At 34.4% G+C, this 23,790-nt stretch overlaps 1 protein-coding gene across 2 annotated transcripts in view; it reads right to left on the bottom strand.

Moving 5' to 3' along the window:
- Positions 1 to 23,790, bottom strand: part of LOC127843594 (lipoxygenase homology domain-containing protein 1-like) — a 220,772-nt gene that overhangs the window by 26,484 nt on the left and 170,498 nt on the right. Inside the window, exons 27-36 of one of the 2 annotated variants that reach the window (XM_052373278.1) lie at positions 20,645 to 20,778; positions 17,201 to 17,352; positions 16,317 to 16,421; positions 13,341 to 13,449; positions 12,968 to 13,152; positions 9,551 to 9,729; positions 6,441 to 6,557; positions 6,014 to 6,031; positions 3,316 to 3,475; positions 1,020 to 1,174 (exon numbers count right to left, since the gene is read on the bottom strand). In XM_052373278.1, the coding sequence (XP_052229238.1) occupies positions 1,020 to 1,174; positions 3,316 to 3,475; positions 6,014 to 6,031; positions 6,441 to 6,557; positions 9,551 to 9,729; positions 12,968 to 13,152; positions 13,341 to 13,449; positions 16,317 to 16,421; positions 17,201 to 17,352; positions 20,645 to 20,778 (1,314 nt within the window). The remainder of the gene's footprint in view (positions 1 to 1,019; positions 1,175 to 3,315; positions 3,476 to 6,013; positions 6,032 to 6,440; positions 6,558 to 9,550; positions 9,730 to 12,967; positions 13,153 to 13,340; positions 13,450 to 16,316; positions 16,422 to 17,200; positions 17,353 to 20,644; positions 20,779 to 23,790) is intronic. The other variant, XM_052373283.1, reaches the window with a different exon arrangement.

Raw genomic sequence — 23,790 nt, 5'->3', positions numbered from 1 at the left:
AATAATGTGGAGTAATGGTTGGTATTATTGACACCTTATGATGCAAAACAAAACTTAAACCTTTCATATGTATTTTGATGTTCTTATGTTCTTGATAATATCTACATCCCTCAAGAAATAAAATTAAGTGTTGAAATATAAGACATTAAGAAAGAGGACCTTATTCATTCAACTGCAATGTACAAGTGTGAAAATAACCCCTTTTTGAATTACTATTGATAATGATGCTAAGTACACACTTAATATTTGTAAACTGTTTTCAGAAACATTACGACATATGTTAGCTTACCAATTTCTTCCTTCTTTACAAAATTCCTAAACTCATTTAATAACATAAGTTCCGCAGTCGGAAACATATGCCCCCCTAAAGAGGGCTTTGAAATTGTGACCCCAATATCAATAGGGGTCATCTTCTGTCCAAGGCCAATGTACATGTGAAGTATCAAGGTAATCAGTCAATTTGTTGACGAGTCTTTGATCATAAACGATTCAATAGGGGTCATCTACTTTCCAAGGCCTATGCAAATTAGAAGTATCGAGCCAAGTGGTGAATCAGTTGACGAGTTATTGATTGGAAATGATCTCACACTTAGCGTGACAGTTACCTTCACCTTTGACCTAGTGACCCCTAATTTCAATATGGGCCATCTACTGTCCAACTCCAATCCACATGGGAAGTATCACGCCAATCGGCCTCTCCATTCACAAGTTATTGATCAGATTTTTTTTTCACTCTTAGAGACAGTGACCTTGACATAGTGACCCCAATTTCAATAGGGGTGTTCTACTGGGTAAGGCCAATGCACATGGAAAGTATCACGCCATATGGTCAATCCGTTCACAAGTTATTGATCGGAAACAAACTCGTCTACAGACGAACCAACATCCAACAAAACAATAAACCCCCTCTTCTTCGAAGGGGGGCATACAAAATGATATGTATTGAAATGTAGGATTCTATATATTAAACATGTTTTAGGTTATCTAATAACATTCCCAAGCAAAGAATTGCCTCATACCTGGTTCCTTTCAAACTTGTCCATGTGTGTTTCGGACTTTGCCAATTTGCGCTCGCCTGTATCGCCCTTATCACCTGCGATGGTGAGGAACACGTTGGCGTTTGTTCCACACCCTGATTTGTCGCCAGTCTTTACCTTGACTGTGTAGGTCTTATCTGTTGGAATTAAACAAACCATGTTTCCAATGAGGGGACATGTAACAGTGTTGTTTGGAGTCATGATGGAGCTTTAGGAGCTTTCTTTTTAACAACAGTGAGATGCTAGACAAATGATATGATCATATAACTTTTTTCATCATGAAATAAAATCAACACTACAATTTAATAGTAACAAGAGCACCACATAGCCGGTGCCAACCCTCGGCTGTGGGTGCTGTTTTGAACAAGAAACCTCGGAGACGGGTGATGCTCCCCAAAGGTTTTTTATCACAATATTGCACTATATATTCAGATAAAAGGAAACGTCTTGAGGGGCATAACTTTGGACAAAATAATACGATGGATGGTTTAGCAACTTAAAAATTTCAAAGGCCATAACTCTCTAAATAAATCATCTAACCAGAACCCACAAATAACATGCGCATCTCCTCAAGGTAGTTAAGCTTCCCATAAAGCTTCATTGAATTCCAGTCAGTAGTTGGGGAGAAATAGCACGGACAAGAATTGCACTAAATATACAGTTTATAGAAAATTTCAAAGGGCCATAACTCTGTGAACAAGAAACCGTCGGAGATGAGTGATGCTCCCCAAAGGTTTTTTTTGTCACAATATTGCACTATATATTCAGATAAAAGGAAACGTCTCGAGGGCACAGTAGTTGGGGGGACAAGAATTTTTTTATAGAAAATTTCAAAGGGCCATAACTCTGTGAAAAATCATTCGACCAGATCCTGCTGATAATATGCACATCTCCTCTTGGTAGTGAAGCTTCCCATAAAGTTTCATTGAATTCTGGTCATTAGTTGCTGAGAAATAGCCCGGACAATAATTGCACTATATGTACAGTTTATGGAAAATTTCAAAGGGCCATATCTCTGTGAAAAATCAGCCCACCAGAACCCGCTGATAATATGCACATCTCCTCTTGGTAATGAAGCTTCTCATAAAGTTTCATTGAATTCCGGTCATTAGTTGCTGAGAAATAGCCCGGACAAGAATTGCACCATATGTACAGTTAATGGAAAATTTCAAAGGGCCATAACTCTGTGAAAAATCATCCGACCAGAACCGGCTGATAATATGCACATCACCTCTTGGTAGTGAAGCTTCCCATAAAGTTTCATTGAATTCCGGTCATTAGTTGCTGAGAAATAGCCCGGACAAAAATTGTGCACGGACGGACACACGGACAGACAGACGAAGCGGCGACTATATGCTCCCCCCATAATAAATTTTGGGAGAGCATAAAAATCATCCGACCATAACCGGCTGATAATATGCACATCTTCTGATGGTAGTAAAGCTTCCCATAAAGTTTCATTGCATTCCGGTCATTAGTTGCTGAGAAATAGCCCGGACAAGAATTGCACTATATGTACAGTTAATGGAAAATTTCAAAGGGCCATAACTCTGTGAAAAATCATCCGACCAGAACCTGCTGATAATATGCACATCTTCTCTTGGTAGTTAAGCTTCCCATAAAGTTTAATTGAATTCCGGTCATTAATTGCTGAGAAATAGCCTGGACAAAAATTGTGCACGGACGGATGGACACATGCACGAACAGACGAAGCGGTGACTATATGCTCCCCCCAAAAATTTAGGGGGAGCATAATAAATGAAAGCTGGTCAGAAGTTTCATATTAGAGGTCACAGTGAACTTGACCTTTGACCTAGTGACCCAAAAATGGGTGTGGCATGTAGAACTAATCAAGGTGCATCTACATAATGAAGTTTCAAAGTTGTAGGTGGAAGCACTTTGATTTTAGAGCCAATGTTAAGTTTTTAGCACAACCCAGATGGTGGACAAGCTGGCTACGACAATACCTCGGGTTTTCTCCTAAAACAGCCGAGCTAAAAATGGTACCAGAAGAAAATACATGTGAACAGAAAAAGCGCTTATTACAAAAAAGATTAATTTAATGAAGACCGAAAATGAAGACATCCCACATAGATTAAAGTGATTGTGGGGATTATGTGTACACCAAGAGATTGGAAGGTCAAAATTAGTGATGTCCAGCTTTCTTAATTTAACAACTAATTACACAAGCACTGATTCTATCCAGAGTACCCCAATAAGCCATTGTTTTCAATACAATAAGGCTCAAGTATCAAGCTTCAGGTGTAATTTCACATACTTTCCAGTTTATCACGAAGCTTCACTTCTTTCGTTTGCACCTCCCCGTTCTTCATTACTTCTTGTATCGCCTTTTCTGCTACCAGCTCTCGCTCGATGGCCCCATTATCTTCATCTCGTGCCAGCCAGCGATTACACGGGAATGTGTATGTGATCGAACCCTGCAGAGAGACCAACCTTGACATGAGTATTAAAAACTATTGTGGTTGAAATTTTTCATGGGCCTGTTTAAACAGTCATGTTTTAGGCTCATAAAGAAGATTAATACAAATATTCTCGTCTATGTCCCACTTCTAACTTGGTATAAATTGTACTGATATCAATGCATTTCGTCCTGGTTGAGAATATGATGTCAATTTCTTTGAAAATATTGGGGAACTGGTGTGTTTTTTTTATTTAAGCGTAACAAATAAACTCCTAGGGCATAACATGTTGAAGTGACAAATAAGTATGGTACTAGCAGATAGGAAATACAAATAATATAATCACCATACCATGCACAACCATATATAAAGGCTAACTCTGAAAAGATCATACATACAAGATGGGGTTGTGGAAATCTCACGTCTGCCTTGTCTGACATGGATAATATTACTTTTAGAAATGTTTTTTTTCTTCAACTTGAGTACAAAGTGAAGTACTAAATTCACATTTTAATAATGTTTTTCATTTATTGCTTTATAAATAAATATGTCAGACAGGCCTTGTAGAACATACACCTCTTTACCATTAGACATGCAGACCTAAATGCTTGCAGAAAAGCAAGTTTTTTTATATAGATTTTTCATTGGCTAGAATTAATATAGAGGATATTTGTTGGATTCGGTGGATTATTGGTTTTAATTCACGAGTGATCATAGAAAATATATATTTTCTATGATCACTCATGAATTAAAATCGATATTCCACCAAATCCAACAAATGTTCTTTTTATTTTATGCTTTTTTTCACTGTTTATATACATTGTTAAAGAGTTTAACTAAAGAATTTCGCTGGGATAATGACGTCACTTCGTCAAAAAAATTATGTAATTTCACAGTAAACAGTGAAAATAATCGATAATTTTCACTGATAATTTTCACTGTTTGAAACAGTGAAATTATCAGTTTTAATTCACTGATATTTCTCTATAAACCATCGGAAAGCATAAAATAAAGTTTTGTAATATTCAAATCCCTGTCAGATATGGATTGAAAAAATAATAGAAATACATAAAACTAAAATTTACAGCTAAAAGTGTCACTGATTCAACATGGAAGAGATATTAAAAACAGAAATACAAGTTTGTTTGAAAATTTAAAGACATGACAAAGAAAAACAAGAGCACCACATAACGGGTGCCAACGCTCGGCTGCGGGTGCAGTTTTGAATAAATGAAAGCTTGTCAAAATTTATTTTTTTTAGAGGTCACAGTGACCTTGACCTTTGACCTAGTGACCCAAAAATATGATTGTGGCGTGTAAACTCATCAAAGTGTATGATCTACATATGAAGTTTCAAAGTTGTAGGTGGAATCAGTTTGATTTTAGAGCCAATGTGAAGGTTTTAGCATGGCGAACGCTGGACGGCGGAAAGACATGACATGACACAACACAACGAGCTGGCTATGACAATATACCTCGGGTTTTCTCCAAAACAGCTGAGCTAAAAAAAAAAACATGGGAATATGGTTATCAAAAGTGTCTAAGAAATAAAAAGGATATTAAAGTGATATAATGGGCATCTAACAGTCTATAGGTGTTTATCGCAATCGTTTATTTTTGGTGTTTTCACTTCATATACCCTTATATTTGTTAATGCAGCATCAACATACTAAAACAATATCCCGGAAAGAGAAAAATAATTCATTAGAATATCAACCGTACTTTTGTTTGACAACTGATCACGCATGTACAATGTGAACCTAAATTTAGTTTTAGTGCAGATTCGTTTATACGTCACAAAGACACATTTTTATTTTATGGATCATTTCGGCTTACAGGACTGGGTGAGTCACGTAAAATATTGAATATAAAATATATTTTTATAAACAACTGGGAGCAAGATGAGATGCAGATAATCGGTCAGTAACCACATTTTAACTCACTCTTTCGACCTGTTAATTCTTTTCAGCTCAATTCAACAGTGAAAAATGCCCATAATATCACTTTAAGCATCTGGTGTTTTATATTCATATTTGAAATTGGACCTTAGTTGGGTTATATTTACCACAAAAGAAAACAATAGATAGAGGTGTCCATTAAATTCAACTGGACTTGAAACATCTCAAATGTAATTCATGTTGTAATGAACTGCAACGACATAAAATAATAAAAGTTGGAGCATGTAAGGGACCTCATTAATATACATTTCTAGAAAACACTGTTTCTATGATAAAACTTAACCCTTTGAGCGCTGGAACCGGAATTTGAAGGCCTTTGCAAACAGTTTGGATCCAGATGAGACGCCACAAAACGTGGCGTCTCATCAGGATCCAAACTGTTTGCTGTTCTGTGGCGTCTCATCAGGATCCAAACTGTTTGCTATTCTGATAGTATTCTTAGAAAAAAATTGAAGAAAATGCTAATTTTAGAAATTCAGCAGACGACATTTTAGCAGATGACAAATTTCCCAGCATGCAAAGGGTTAACATTCATGCAGTAGGCTCAAAGCATTTACAACAATTTTATCATGAATATCTATACTAACTGGGTACATACCTGGACTCTTTGTAAGCCCTTTGTGGAACACAAAAATGCGTTTTATAATAAACCTCATAATATAATTTTTTAATACATGTACAATAAAGCATCCAAAATCTTGCTATTGTAGGTTAAATATATTTATATATTTTTGTTTTTCAAACATATTAGTAAACTTTTTTTTTTCAGAAAAAAATAGCTTTCGAAAAGTGCAATTGAAATAAATAAATCATTTTCATTTTAAATAATAAATCTTGCAATGGTGTTGTGGATAAAGTGTCTGTGTTGCAAACATAAGGTCTTGGTCTATACCTTAATCGAGATGCATTCTCGAAACCATAGAAAAGTCACCCTTAATATTGTCTCTATAAGATTACTTTGTCTGATGCAATTTAGCAAACAAACACATTTTCAATTAATAATTCTATGTTTAATATGTAAATACCTTCCCAGATTCATGCAGACGTCGTATGATGACCTTGTCTAGATGCCATCCTGGCCCGATTCCAGCGTTGTCATGGCCGATACGAATCTTCTCTATCGTGTCACCAACATCCTCCAACTGAAAATAAATAAAATAAACTTTTGAAGACTTTTGAAAAATTCAACTCAGAACTTACATGATTTCAAATAAAAAATTCACTTTTGCTTAATTTTAATGTCTCTGTTACGTTTACCGGTATTTATGCTAACATTCAAACAACTTTTGCTAAAGATATAGACACAACCCCTTTCTTCAATGCACTAGTAGGTAAAGGTTGTTCATAGACACAACCCATTTCTTCAATGCACTAGTAGGTAAAGGTTGTTCATAATATTTAAAGCCACATAAATACTCAAAATCAACAAATATTTTGTAAAATATTTCATAACATAAAGTTAACCCGTAAAAAATCAGTGTTCCTTATAGCAATAACCAAAATTTATAACATTAATTGCAGTTTGGTAACATTGATATAACGAGATACAAAAATGCTCAGGCCATTCCAAATCGATCTGTTGGTCTACGGATTTTTTTGAAAAAAAGTTCAAGAGGCGAGCGAAAAAAAACAAAAAAACTTTTTTTTGAAAACAGTAAAATTCTCGAGCAATCAAAACAAGAGCTGTCACCATAGGATAACTTATGCCTCCTATAAACGCTTGATAGAAGTTATGAGCTTTTTTCGAAACCTAAACGCAGATTTCGAAACCTAAACACAGACCCTAAGTTCAAGGTCAAGGTCACAGGGGTAAAAAATTGTGTGCGTATGGAAAGTCCTTGTCCATACACACATGCATACCAAATATGAAGGTTATATCTCAAGGGACATAGAAGTTATGAGCATTTTTTGAACCTAAACGCAGATTTTGAAACCTATACGCTGACACTAAGTTCAAGGTCAAGGTCACAGGGGTAAAAAAAATTGTGCGCATGAAAAGTCCTTGTCAATATAAGGCCTTTTCCATATACACATGCATACCAAATATGAAGGTTATAACTCAAGGGACATAGAAGTTATGAGCATTTTTCGAAACCTAAACGCAGATTTCTAAACCTAAACGCGGACCCTAAGTTCAAGGTCAAGGTCACAGGGGTAAATTTTTTTGTGTGTTTGGAAAGGCCTTGTCCATATACACATGCATACCAAACATGAAGGTTATATCTCAAGGGACATAGAAGTTATGAGCATTTATTGAAACCTAAACCCAGATTTTGAAACCTAAACGCGGACCCTAAGTTCAAGGTAAAGGTCACAGGAGTAAAAATTTGTGTGCGTATGGAAAGGCCTTGTCCATATACACATGCATACCAAATATGAAGGTTATATCTCATGGGACATAGAAGTTATGAGCATTTTTCGAAACCTAAACGCAAAGTGTGACGGAAAGACGGACAGACAGACAGATGGACAGACAGACGGACAGTCCAATCACTATATTTCTTCGAAAGGGGGCATAAAAATCACATTTCGATGGAAAATTTTTGCATTATCAAGAGATACAGGTTTAAACAACTATATTTTACATTCAAATCAAATCTTATATAATAAGTGAGGGACACATGTCTACCTACTGCTGCTAATATTTGTTTAAAGTTTTAAACAGTGAAAGCTGTGAAAAGGTATACCATGTTGCAAGCTTTGATAAGGTATACCATGTAGCAATAGCACTTGAAGAGGGACAATCATCAAAACGATAATGACAGACAGTCGGACAAAGGCCATGCATATAATCCATTGTCGCTACCTTATTTTAAAAGGGGCATATCGATGGCTAGTACGGTATTGTATTTTTTCTGAAATAAATTTATACATTACAAAGAACTTATTTGATGTTTCTGAAATACACGGACCTAGCTGTTAAACATGTTCTGTCAACCATGTATTTAAAAAAATATAAAGCAATGTCCCTGTGAAAGTTTTAGAACCAGCATTTAATGATTTTATGTTTATTTTTTGTTCACTTAAATACCGTCCAAATGCCCATTTAATGAAGAAAAAGCATTAAAAAAAATGCTTCAACGATATCTGCTGATAGTTGCATGTTCGAATGTAAACAAACACATTCAAATAAGTCAGAGAACGTAGAAGATGTGTTTATATTTTTAAGGGTTGGCTGCAGCAACTGTTCACCGCAATTTGTTAAAACGGTCACGACAGCGAAACATGTACTGGTCGTCTCCATCGAATTTTCAGCGTCTGCAGTTATCGATTAAAAGGGTTATGAAACACTAGCATTCGTATCCAGCGTCAAAATCGTTTCTGCTAGTTCGCGCTTGTTTATTTAATTTTTTTTCACAAATTAAAAACAACAACATGCGCTATGGTTACAGAAGGACACAAAAATGAGTGTGAGCGGTAAAAAAATATTAATTTTTTTCCATTTTGAAAAAATAGGTGCAGCAAATCTGACGACCAACATATCAATTTGGAGTGGCCTCGTGTTTATTTTTTGTGTCACAATATAATTCTTATTAATTTCCCGCAATGATATCAGAACATTTAAGAGCAAGCACAAGATTGGCTTCGGGCAGTGTTGGAAACATGACATAGTTCTCATGAGTTGCCTGACGCTAAAATCTTGTTCACTCTAAAATGTTTGTAAATGTAAAATTCACATATAATATATTGTCAAAAAAATAAAAAAGAGACATTTTTATCTCGTTAATTCTATATTACCAAGCCACATCTAAGGAAATAATTTAAGAAATATTCATTGATTTTGAGAGTTAATTTTGAGAGTTTATGTGTTTTTTATTTATTTTGGAAATTATGGTAGATTGAATTTAAATACATATCTTAATTTTATTCCTTTCTTTTTGATAACTTTTATTTTTTAATTTTATAGGGGCTAAACAACTAGCAGTTGTTGTAGATCAGGAAATATTCATTTTGAATTCTGTTTTATATTACTTTTCAATGTTTCTCTATAATATTCCTTTCCACATTATTGTTTATGCATTAACAATTATTTCAACATACCCTTTTTAAAATATATCAAATCTGAGCTTAACTGGAAAATAAACCTGGTTTCCACAGGTTAATAGAAATATGAAATGAATATATATTCACTTACTTCTAGTACAAACAGGTCCTCTTGCCCGCGTTGGAACTTGTCCTTGCGCTCATGTTTGCTGCTACACAGGTTCTTCTGCTGCGTGCAGATCTCCTTGCCATAAAGCTGAATATAAACATGGGCAGATGTTCCGGCAGACGACTTGTCAGATGTGAATGTTCTAATCTCGTAAGGAATGCCTGAAAATGGATAATTGCATCATTACCAGTACAAAATAATGCACATTATTCCATGTTAGTTTATGTTATATTTAAGAAACAGAAAACCACAATTCAGCCCCTATGACAAAAAAGTGACCTGCCAGGCAGCAGCATTAAGAAAATAGGAATGAAGTCTAACTTTTAGGTCCATAGTACAGTTACGATCTGCATGGCTGGTCACTATTTAGCCATTGTGCCTGAACTGGGGCTATATCTAATATTGCACCAAACATTTTCATTCTGTGTATCAACCAGTTGATAGTCCAATATTCCAACAACACTGTTACAGAACTGTTATAACTCTCAAAGAAAGTTCTATAGAACATTTTTACATTTTGAAAAATTGTTCATACAAAATATAACATTGATATAAGTTGTTAATATTTATTGATAGCAAATAATTGCTCAGTATTAAACAATAGCAAGAGTCAACATCATTACAGTACAGTGCAAATTAGATGTGTGTAAGCCGGGATGGGATTTAATACATAGATACTTTCACAAACTTTCTGTAAATAGCATGCCCAGTCCTTATAAGAAAATAGTGTCTACTCCATATACTCGTGATTGCCTTAATTGCATATTACGAAATTCATGCAGTCATAAAGATATGTTTAAATTTATGGTAAAATATTAAAAATTGAAGAAAGAATGTAAATTTAATATTCAAATGGTAACATTTACTTTAAATGTTTTCTTCATAAAATCTTTCTCAAATAAACTGCAAAATGATGATTGCAAACATTTACATAGTTCTGGGCTTATGCTACTGTTAAGAATTTAATAGTTATTCATAATTGTAGTGAAAATCCCACTCATAATAGTCTAGTAGGAACGGAGGTCCACGGTGCATGATTGGAACCTTTTTTTTAAATATGCTGATGATGTTCAACATTGTCTTGGGTAAAAGAAAATTTGTGTTCCCAAGAAAAATTTCATGCCCACGGGGTCTAAATCCAAGATGGCCGACCAAAAACATAGGTAATGCAGTTTTTTCGCAAATGACACAAACAACATATATTTTCCATGATTTTGGTAAGCTTTTTAATTTAAGCCATTGAGAACATATTATTCTTATTAAACAAATAAGTTTTTTGGTGAGAAATTAAACATTGTATGAAAAAAATGACTACATCAATGAAAAAAATGTAAAAACAAAAGGGCCTGAAAGGCCCAAAGTCGCTCACCTGAAATAAAAAGAAATAACCTGTTCTTTGCAGCCCAAGATAGCAATGGAACAAATGTTCTAACCAAGTATCATGAAGAATGAACAACAAATGGCCCCTTGGCGGCCATGTTTTTTTAACAGACCTGAACCATTTTTTAACTCTTCCAAGATATGTCCAAATTTCATGAAGATTGGGAAAAAAATGTGTCTTCTAGACTGTTCACATGTTGTCACTATATACATATAAAGAAAACTGCCCCACTCCCTGGCGGCCATGTTTTTTCACTGATCACAACCATTTTCAAACTTGTCCGAGACATCCACATAACTAATGTTTTGACAAAATTTCATGATGATTATGCAAAACATGTGACTTCTAGAGTGTTCACAAGCTTTTTTACTATAAAAATATAAGGAAAAAGACCCCCCCCCCCCTGGCGGCCATGTTTTTTTTTACCTATCCAAACCATTATCGAACTCAACTGTCCTATCCAGGTGTGGTAGTGCGGTCTCCTTCGCTTACGCAAATGAACCGGTCACAGGACGGTTACATGTTATGTAACTTTGTTAGCACCTATGTGATGCGGAAATATTTATTTGACAAACTCTTATTTCCGGTCAGGATGAATATACTGACTGGTTGTAATTCAATTAACTAAAGGGGTTCAGTCAGGGACGCCTAAATACACTCAAAGAATTTATTTATAAGTGAAAACCAAGGCAGCTTTAACAAAAATAACTAATTTTTATTCCAAGAACTCGGAAAATGAAGAACAATGACAGAAAATTAAGAACAGGTAAAAGCCAAGTCTAAAGAATCTAAGTATCAATACAAAAATGAACAACATACAGCAAATACCTTAATGAATGTAAAAAGAAGTTCAAAATCTGTAAAAAAAGTTGAAGTTGCTATCTTCAATATTGCAAAAGTTATGGCCAATGTTAAAGTTTTCGGACGGACGGACTGACAGACAGATTACGGACAGTTCAACTGCTATATGCCACCCTACCGGGGAAATAACAATGTGCATACACTAAAAAGTATCAAAACGATCAAAATACATAAACATAACAAGTTAACAAGCCTTGTATATCTCAAAATATATCAATATGCACATTGGGCATCTTTTCCTTATATTTTTCATTTACCCACCCACTTTCTTGTCTTAAAAATCACATTTATATCATAAAATTCACAAGAAATATAAAATATTTATATGTCTTAGTCTCATAGGTGTGTATAAATGTAGTTAGGATAATAATTGTATCTAAACTGTTTTTCAGATACAAATCGAAACATGTTATAACAACAAAAACACATGTTTCTTTTACCTTTTTTTCATTGATATTGTCATTTTTTTCATACAATGTTTAATTTTCACCAAAAAACTTATTTGTTTAATAAGAATACTATGTTCTCAATGGCTTAAATTAAATAGCTTACCAAAATCTTGAAAAAATATATGTTGTTTGTGTCATTTGCGAAAAAACTACATTTCCTATGTTTTTGGTTGGCCATCTTGGATTTAGACCCCGTGGGCATGAATTTTTTCTTGGAAACAAAACATTTCTTTTACCCAAGACAATGTAGAACATCATCAGCATATTTTAAAAAAAGGTTCCAATCATGCACCGTGGACCTCCGTTCCTACTAGACTATAATGCTTACTTACTTTGACACAAAAGTTACGCTTAGAAATGAAATTTCGAAAAACACTTTCACTAAGAAGCCATTGACACCAGCTAACAAAGTTCACTGTCACATAGTGCCTGTGGGTATGTTGTCAGCCTATCAAGCAGGAGGTAACAGGTTCGATCCCCACTGTGGGAGCATTCTTCAGATCTCTATATAAGATTACAAAGTACAAAGCACTTCTACCCAGGAAACGGACACAACAGCATTTCATAAGCCACAGGGTTTCAATGCAAGCGAGCTTAAATAATAAGGTAAAAACGCTAATAAATAAAATTCAATGTTTTCAACTGAAATGTACTTCAGTGTTTGTAATAATTAAACTTAATTTGGAAACGATAAAGAATTCCCCTTACATTTCATGTATTCCTGAGTGGCTAGCTCTTGTGGATACAGGTCCACCTCCAATTGGTTATCGGCCTTATCCTTCGCCAGCCACCGATTGGCTTGGAAGGTCCAATTCCGTCCAAGGGCAGGGCACTCCACAATGACCTTGTCCAAGAACCAGGCTCCACCACCACCCTTGTTGTCATGGCCGATGCTACAAATAGGTTGCCAAACGCCCAGGTCATGCAGGTAAAATTGAAATAAGATTCCCGTTAACAGCACATTTTTAAAGAGGAAATATCAGGTAGTTGAACAATCCAAAATAACATTTCATTTGTACTTAAAACACACAAATTGTTTGCCTTTTTTGAACACAGTGCATTGAAATTACTGATAACCTACCGGATTTTCTTAAGATCCCCGATGTTTACGGCTTCTATCACAAATTCATCTGTGTTGCCCCTTTCAAATTTATTGGTGTTTGTCTTAGAGGCCTTGAGCAGAACTGGGCCTGAAAACAACAGAGGGCGAGAGTGTCTTCTTATTGTACAAGTCATCTATTGAGTTATATTATAACAGTCATGTCACAAGTTAAGCTTGAGTTTTATTATAAATGTCACATCATTAAGTTAGACTTGAGTTTTATTGTACAAGTCATGTCATAAGTTAGACTTAAGTTTTATTGTAAAAGTCATGTCATCACTTTGATGTGAGCTTTATTATAAAAGTACTATCATTAATAAGACTTGAGTTTAATAAGAAATTCTTCTCATAAGTTAGACTTGAGTTTTATTATAAAAGTCATGTCATAAGTTTAGCTTGAGTTTTATTATACAAGTCATGTCATATGTTAGACTTTAGTTTAACAAGGGCTGTTTGTAAAACATGCATGCCCCCCATATGGGCTGTCCGTTGTAGTGGCAGCCATTGTGTGAATACGATTTTTGTCACTGTGACCTTGACCTTTGACCTAGTGACCTGAAAATCAATAGGGGTCATCTGCGAGTCACGATCAATGTACCTATGAAGTGTCATGATCCTAGGCAAAAGCGTTCTTGAGTTATCATCCAAAAATCATTTTACTATTTCGGGTCACCATGACCTTGACCTTTGACCTTGTGACCTCAAAATCAATAGGGGTCATCTGCGAGTCATGATCAATCTACCTATGAAATTTCATGATCCTAGGCGTATGCGTTCTTGAGCTGTCATCCGAAAACCATTTTACTATTTCAGGTCACCGTGACCTTGACATTTGACCTAGTGACCTCAAAATTAATAAGGGTCATCTGCGAGTCATGATCAATCTACCCATGAAGTTTCATGATCCTAGGCGTATGCGTTCTTGAGTTATCATCCGGAAACCATTTTACTATTTCGGGTCACCCTGACCTTGACCTTTGACCTAGTGACCTCAAAATCAATAGGGGTCATCTGCAAGTCATGATCAATCTACCCATGAAGTTTCATGATCCTAGGCGTATGCATTCTTGAGTTATCATCCGGAAACCATTTTACTATTTCGGGTCACCTTGACCTTGACCTTTGACCTAGTGACCTCAAAATCAATAGGGGTTATCTGCAAGTCATGATCAATGTACCTATGAAGTTTCATGATCCTAGCCCCAAGCGTTCTTGAGTTATCATCCGGAAACCACCTGGTGAACGGACCGACCGACCGACCGACCGACATGTGCAAAGCAATATACCCCCTCTTCTGCAAAGGGGGGCATAATTAAAAAAGTTATGTCTTAAGTAAGACTTGAGTTTTATTATAAAAGCCATTTCAAATGTTAGACTTGAGTTTTATTGTTAAAGTCATGTCATAAGTAAGACTTTAGTTTTATTAAAAAGTCATGTCACAAGTTAAGCTTGAGTTTTACTATACAAGTCATGCCACAAGTTAATCTCGAGTTTTATTATAAATGTCATGTCATAAACATATTCACTGTAAACATATTACAGTCAATCTTGTGCTTGCGACCACTTGAATTAAGCGACTTTTGTCTTATGCGACCACTTTAAATCCTGCCCGAGCGTTTTAACTATATTTTCATTTTGTATTAAGCGACTTTTGTCTTACTCGACCAGCGACCGCTGATTTTAGTGTATTTTGATGCCCGAGTATTGAATTAAGCGACCGCTTTAAGTTAAAAGTGGTAAATCTGTTGACCGTTCAGGGACAAATCAGTGTTGATTGTTTATCTAAGCCGATAACATGAAAGATTTACCTTTGTTTTGATTTCACACCAGCCATTTTCCTTTGTCTCGATGACCGGTTCTGACAGGTGTTTATGCTGACTGCATATCAATTTTTGGTGTAGAATAATACAGTGAGGTATTACCAACAGTCTACAGGTTAAAGAGTTTACTATCTGGGACGTTAAGTGACAAATTTAATCGCCGATTTTATTGCAGAAACAATGCGCCGACGCGACAAACATTTTCACAGTGTTCTCGAGAGGTGTAACATGTAGCAAAATCTGTTCATTAAAAAATGTAATTGTTATTATGCTAATTAATTAGTTTGTGTTAGCAAATTTTCCAATCAGGGGGGTTTATTTAGTTTTCAATCAACGCGTTTTATTTATTTCCCTATGTACCATAATTGAGTCAGATATATGTAAGTTTACATGCAGAAATTAAAATGTCAAAACGGAAAGTATTAACGTTAAATGAGAAAATTCGGGTATTGGAAGTGTCGAAGAGTAAAAGTGCACGTAAATTTAATCGCGAATGAGTTTGGAGTCGGAAAAACCAATTCTCCGTGCAAACCATTTACATTGTATTTAGAATTACAGAGAACAACTACAACTTATTTTAAGTAAAAAATTGTTTTATTCATTTTATTTATATTTAGATTCATTTGATTACAAAAGCAGAAATCGCTGAGTCAAAAGGAGATAATCCGATATCTGGATTTAACATCAAAGGTCCGCATTCATCACAAATGGCCTTTTTTTTTATTTAAAGACCATTTTATTAAGTGACCACTTTTGGTTACTTCCTTTAGTGGTCTCTAAATACAAGATTGACTGTATAATCATTCACCAGTAAATTTGCTTTATGACATGAAGGCATGTGTGAAGTTTAAATTGACAATCGAAATGTTGCATGCAAATCTTTACCTGAATTTTTTAACAATTCTTGACCTAAAAAGGCAGTGAGAGTTATGGACATTAATCATGCATCTTGAATAATATGCCAAAAGACATGTACAAAGTTTGTGAATAGTTAGCGTAATATTTTAGTCCATGAATGTTTATGGAAACTTAGTTTTGAACCATACAGATTTATTCTTTCTATCTCTCTATCAGAATATGCCTAATGTGCATCATGTCATTAGAACTATCAATAATTTATCACAAGGATCATTACCAGTGTCATCCTTTTCTCCGAACAGTATGCAGAAGACGTTAGCATCTGTTCCTGCTCCAAACACATTTCCAGTGAACACCTTCACGTGATAAGTCTGCATGGCAGCTGGGCAAGGAAAAACAAAACAAAATGAAATTATTTATTAGATTTTGAATAATATAGGACTAAGTAAAGAATTTGATATAAGGACTGACATTTAATTTTTGTTCAGAAAACAATGATCACATAACAATTGTTTAATTGCCAATTAATAAATTTATGTCATGTAAATGAACAGTTTTTTTAACTTTTGGACAAACCACCTTTTGGTTTAACTCCCATGAAGCAGAACTCTAAAAAGCTGTTTATTGGCTGAATAAACAGTGATTTAATAGAAGTAAAATCAACACATGTTTAATTGAGACCATCTTCATTGACTGCAACCTTGTGCATCAACATTTTGGATTAGATGCCTGCTGAGGTCACAGTACAGCGATCCTAACTCTGTCAGTGCTTGAACCGAATTTTGAAGGCCTTTGCAAACAGTTTGGATCCAGATGAGACACCACAGAACGTGGCGTCTCATCAGGATCCACACTGTTTGTTATTCTGATAGTATTCTTTGAAAAAAAATTGAAGAATTGCTAGTTTTAGAAATTTAGCAGACAACATTTTAGCAGACGACAAATTTCCCAGCATGCAAAGAGCTAATCATGATCAATACACAGAAGCATAGGAAACAGTGCAGTAGTAAAAGATTGAATATTTAGCTAAGAGTAAACATTACAAATAAAGTTTACATATTTATTAAATACAATTTATATAATGTTGGATCAATATACTGAGTGATAAAACATTTGCTAGGGCCACAATTCCTTAGACTAGCCCTTTGACTGATCAGTTACCTTTCGTTTCCAAGGCGATTTCCTTGCGTATGGCCATAGAGTCCTGTCTGGTCAATTTGTTTTTCAGACTCGCATCAACTGGCACCAGTTCTCGACTGATCTGACCGTCATCCTCCTTTGTGGAGAGCCACCGTTGGCATGGGAAGAAGTACCTGAAATATTGGATTATAATTTGTTTCTACAGATTTTTTTAGTTCAGTTTCATCAATTTCCAGAGGCTTACAGAGACATTCTTGGGTCCATTTCCTTAGAAAAAACAGTACTTAGTTTCTTTAAGTCTTGAAAATACTCCCAGAGTGAGGATCATACCTTATACCTCCAGACCATTAATAAGACATTGTATCTTCTATGACACTGTGACCTTGAACTTAATGCTATTTTTACAAAGCATTTGTGAATTGATTTATTTGGCTTAACATTTTTAGCAAACATGATTGATGCGTTATTCATACAAGTCTGCATTATAACAAAGTATTACTTAAATAGCACATAAAGAATATTACACAGAAGACAAGAATGCCAATTTTCAACAAATATGCCCATAGAAAAGGTACATACAATTGATCTTTGAAAAATATATTTATATGTTGAAGGAATGAAAGCAAATAAGATAATGAAGACACTGGCAATGCCATGTATGTATGCTACCTTCACACATTTTTGTGTTGAGAAAAAATATATTTTTATCATAGTAAGAGTAACCTTGACTGATATAAAAGGTGCACATATGCCATACCATGTTAGGTCTACATGTAAGAAACCTCCATACAAAATTGTACTGCTTTACCAGCGTCCACACCATTTTATTAAGTGGCATTATTTAAAAATTTAGTTTCATCACAATTGGTAAATGAAAACTAAAGTTATTTAACTGAAACTATTTATTACAGAGCAGGCTTTGCAAATTTGTCAAAGTTGGGATACTTCAAGATCATGCGATCTTACAGGTTATCCAACTTAGTCTAGATATGCAACAAACATAATCACACATTTTCATGACAATCTGATTGACACTCTTTTTTTAACCCTTTGCATGCTGGGTAATTTGTCGTCTGCTAAAATGTCGTCTGCTGAATTTCTAAAATTAGCATTTCTTCGTGTTTTTTTTCAAAGAATACTATCAGAATAGCAAACAGTTTGGATCCAGATGAGACGCCACGTTCTGTGGCGTCTCATCTGGATCCAAACTGTTTGCAAAGGCCTTCACAATTCGGTTCCAGCGCTATAAGGGTTAATAATTAGAGGACATCATTATCCTGGATGCCTCTCATCCACAATTGCATTCCCATTATATGCCTGCTTTTTTTAAAAGGCCCATACAAATGTAAATTTACCCCCCAAAAAAGGTGCAGAAGACTAAAAGAAAATTTAATTTAGTGATATAATAATAAAATATGTATGGATATTGTACGTGTCAATTAATTATGTATGTTGTTTTAAGGAAAGCAACAATACTTCAACATTTTGAATGAGAATCACAGTAAGGTAAAATCAACGGTTAACTTTTTACAGAAAAAATAAACAAGAGGCCCATGAGGGCCTGAATCGCTCTACTGGCTGGAATGTTTAACAACATTGGGAAACAGTTTTAACAATTATTGTTTATTTCATTTTCATCAATTCAAAATATCAGTTCAATAACGATGATTTATGCCATATTAATTAAAATGATCTGATTTCAGTGCTTGATCACTGTTTGTGTTGCTTAGTATGAGCATATGATTGTTTGGAGTCAAAGGTTGGTCATATCATGGCATAGTATACTAAAACCATATATATATTTCTAATTTTTATGACATGCATCAGAGAAGAGAGTGAACCAATTCTGGACCGACTCATATAAAGTTTGCAAATTACTATTATGAATGAAATCAAAATGGAAAATATAGCTGCGATAAGAGTAAAGAACATGGTGAGAAAAGGATAAGTTACTCACTTCAATTACTTTTTCCTCTAGGCACATTTTCAAAACATTATCTGCTGCAGATACATTAAAATAATTCCTCCTTTTATCACTATTTTCAAAACAATTATTCAGATGCTATAAAGGACAAGTAGTATTCACTGATCATATCACATCACAAAATGGTTAGAAGGCTTTTGACTCATTACCAAACCCATTTCGGACTGACCCGAAAAAATACTTTGCAGATGACTATTCAGAATATAGCCCCTATCAGAAGAAAATGTCATAATCTCTTTCTGTGTCATGTAGCAGACGATTTTTAAAAAGTAATGAAGTAAAAAAACAAAACACTGATTGTTTGAAAGGTGATAGGGAATAAATCAGACCAAAAATATGGACTTAATTGTGTAAATGAGGTAAAAGTGCAAATGGCTCCTTTTAAATTATTAATTTTCAAGTGGTCTCCATTATCAATAGGGCTCAAGCCCTTGATAGTATGAACAATCTGAGTAAGTTTTAAATAAACAGACCCAAAATGGGAAATTTATCGCATAAACAAGAAAAAACGTAAAATTTTTAACAATTAGTTGGACAAATTTTCTTCACTCTTAATGGGTTCTGGCCCTTGATGATATAAAACATCCGTTGAAGTTTCGAAAGGTTAGAACTTTATATGTAAACAAAAAATTCTAACAAAGGAAGGATGGACGCATGACAACAACAGCTATAAACACTGTGCAAGTTTGGAAAGAATAAGATGGAAACTGTGTACTTAATCGTGCGAACAAGGAGAATTTTCTCAAATTCAAGGAGAGATTATTGTGAACTTATTTCTCAGATACTGCTCATATTCAATAGGGTTCAGTCCTCATTGATATAAAGATACTGTGCAAATTTGGAAATAATTGGATGAAAACTGTGGAATAAATTGCGAAAACAAGAGGGATTTCAAAATTTTCTCATATTCAAGCAGAAGTCATTCTGGACTTATTGCTTCTATATTGCTCTTTTTAAAAAGTGTTTGAGTCCTCATTGATACAAAGACACTGTGCAAGTTTACTAAGAATTGGATGAAAATTATGGACTTTATCACATAAAAAAACTGAATTTTCATTTTTTTCTCAAATTCAAGGGGAGATAATTCTGGACTTATAACTCTGATATTGCTCATTTTCAATAGGGTTTGACTCATCATTCAAATAAAGACACTGTGCAAGTTGGGAAATAATTGGATGAAAACTGTGGACTTAATTGCGTAAACAAGCCTTATTTCACAATTTTCTTAAATTCAAGGGGAGATAATTCTGGACTTTTTACTCTGATGTAACCCATTTTCAATAGGGTTCGAGTCCTCATTAATATAAAGACACTGAACAAGTTTGAAAAGAATCAGATGAAAACTGTGGACTTTATTGCGTAAACAAGAAAAAACTAACGCACGGACGGACGGACGACGGAAACCACGCCATGACATCAGCTCTTCTGGCCTTCGGCCAGTAGAACTAAAAACATTTCATAGAACTGCAATGAGTGTGTACGTTTTCTTGTTTCTCGTGTCTTCTACTTCCACACGATCGAGGAACCATGCTGAGCCGACGCCTGAGTTGTCATGACGAATCTTAAGCTTGAGCAATTTACCAAGATCAATCGCCTTCATTGTGAAGACATCCTCCTAGGAAAAGAAAACAATTTGTTTCAAACGAATTTTAACATGATATATGTGAAATATTGGATATTCTGTTTCAATTTTCAAATAGACATCTAAAAAAAGCCAAAGATTAGCTTGATAAATGAAATGAAGCTAAAACAAGCTGGATTGTGATGAATCAATAACAAATTATGAATAATCAAAATGTGGTCTTTTGTATGCAAGTGGCTTCTAAATAAAGACCTTATTGATTCAATATATTCATGTTTTTTGCTAAAAATTAACCTGCAACCTTTTCAATGATTATGGTACTTTGGAACTCTTGTCCTCAATTAGACGTTAAAACTCACCCGGCCCCATTAAATCCAAAATAGAAATGCTCTTTACTTTTTATTTATCTACAATACTTAATAAAAAAGTTTTTTAGTAAAAAAATCATGTTATTTGCTTAATCAATTTTCAAAGGTGGTTAATAGTTTAAACATTGTATTTTTTTATATTTTTTTTTAACTTTATAATTGTCACTGGGCAAGAAAGTTGTCCAATTAGTGCGGGACTTAAACCTGAAACACTTCACTATCAGGGCAAGTACTCTCCTGACTTAGCAAACTTGACCACCATTCAAACTCTCCCATAAAGTGACTAAGTCCATACCGTGACACTATTCAAGAGTTTTTTAATCACATAGCAGTGGTCAGTTAAGAAAGCTCATATGTTTGCCAGGGTAGACTGGTTGACAGTCACAGATGTCCTAATTGACATAAATATATAGGAAATAATTTCATTACCAAACCCCACACATGGTTCCAGGACATAGAATTGAACCTGCAATTCAGAGATTGATTTGATGGCAAGAGTCAGGAATGTGGTGGAAATATGTTTAGAAGACACTTCACAGAAACCAACAATTAAATAACAAGAATGTGGCCTCTCTTCTCAGCCTGTGTAAACAGTACTTAATGTCTGATAAAGGTTTACATTCATGCATTATCCAACAGATGGGCCTCACAATATTTTATCTACTTAAAATGTGGTTAAAAAATGTCAAGGAACACTACAGACATATTCATTAATTTCATTTCAACATTTCATAATTAGACGACATTTCTGTCCTAAGTTTGATTGCAATTACATCAATGAGAGGTTTAGCAATGCACTGGATGTGGTGATAAACAAGGTTATATCAATGGATTAGACTTTCTCTGTGTGAAAATATTTATAAAATGACCATTTCTATTATGTTACTTAGAAGCATAAATACGTCACTTATGATTATGAAGATTTTTGTCGCGAGGTTCATTGCCCTAAGACTCGATTTGAGTTATATAGTTAGAAAAATTGTTGATATCATTTATTGCATTTATATAATTCAAACATTTAATACATTATGAATTCTCAATACACTATAGCAGCAGTAAATATTTATTTTATTGTATACAAAGATTAAAGTTTCATAGATACTTAAATATTTTTTATTTTTGATAGTTTTAGTACATTCCCAACATTTGTTTTTTGCTTTTTCTTCTGTTGTTTAATGTCCCAAAATACTTAACAACCGCTTCAAAAATACGCAACACTACCTTAAAAAAATTCAAAATTGTATACACTTAAGGATATTAAAAAAGCAATAAACAGAAAGCTTAATTATGTTTTAAATGCATTTTAAATGCATAAACCGTGGCCAGATGACTTTCCATAAAAACATATTAGTTATATCCAAAGCTGCTAAAGCATTCATCTATTTTCTAAATCACCGCAGTCCCCAATCCTACAAAGATTCTTTATCTTCATCTTAAATATTTGAACAATGGAAAGTTAGGTTTGAAAAATAAAAGCTTCTCATTATTTTAAATATAACATTAAATTGAAATGAATGTTTTATTGCAAAAGAATGCAGACGAGTGAACTAAAATCATTTCCTATACAGTGTTCCAAATAAAAAAAACAACACAATAAAACATATTCAATAAGAAATTTCTTAATATTCACGCCACAATAATGATTGCTACTTTGTTCATATATTAAATTCATGATTATAGTTTGAGGATGAAAAGCATATCCCTATCCTTTACAATTACCAGTCAACATAAATTTAACTATACCTATCCAGTGGTGGTCAAATCTCAAACAAAAGCACGGCATAGAACAGTTGCCAAGGCTCAGCTGCGGGTGCAGTTTTGAAAAAATGAAAGTTTGCTATAATTTATTTTTTTAGAGGTCACAGTGACCTTGACCTTTGACCTAGTGACCCAAAAATGGGTGTGGTGTGTATAACTCATCAAGGTGCAGCTACATATGAAGCTTCAATGTTGTAGGTGGAAGCCCTTTTATTTTAGAAGCAATGTTCAAAACCTTAACAAAATGCTAAGGTTTTAGCTTTTTTGGAGGTCAGAGTGACCTTGACCTTTGACCTAGTGACCCAAAAACGGGTGTGGTGTGTAGAACTTATCAAGGTGCAGCTACATATGAAGTTTCAATGTTGTAGGTGGAAACACTTTTATTTTAGAAGCAATGTTCAAAACCGTAACAAAATGTTAAGGTTTTGGCGGACGACGGCGGACACGGACACGACAAGCTGGCTATGACAATACCTCGGATTTTTCTCCGAAAACAGCCGAGCTAAAAACTTTACTTGTCCACGGACAACCATTTAGGAAATTTAACTTGTCCATTGCCAAACTACACTTGTCCTTAAATTTTAATGTTCATATAAATTATAAACGCATTTATTAATTAATGTAAAAATTGTGGAAATAATCATTAATAATGAGTATAATTTGCTTTTTTCAGTTACATTTTTGTATTTCCATGGTATAGTCTTTATAGCAGTATATTATAAACAATATTAATATTGTACATGTAACAATTTGATCATCATCAACTTGTAACAATGGCAAATCCTTTAGCCAAGTTTCTTGAAAGTTCTGGTGCGTTTATTTAAATCATATTTTTTATCATAATCTTTATTTTTTAGGGGGGTTGGGTGGGGTGGACTGCTCAAAGCTTTGGGTTTCTGTCCCATTTAAGTTGAAGATT

The sequence above is a fragment of the Dreissena polymorpha genome, chromosome 1, assembly GCF_020536995.1.
Source record: "Dreissena polymorpha isolate Duluth1 chromosome 1, UMN_Dpol_1.0, whole genome shotgun sequence".
Taxonomy (NCBI): domain Eukaryota; kingdom Metazoa; phylum Mollusca; class Bivalvia; order Myida; family Dreissenidae; genus Dreissena; species Dreissena polymorpha.
The sequence above is the reverse complement of the archived record's forward strand: the minus strand, read 5'-3'. Positions and strand labels throughout refer to the sequence as shown.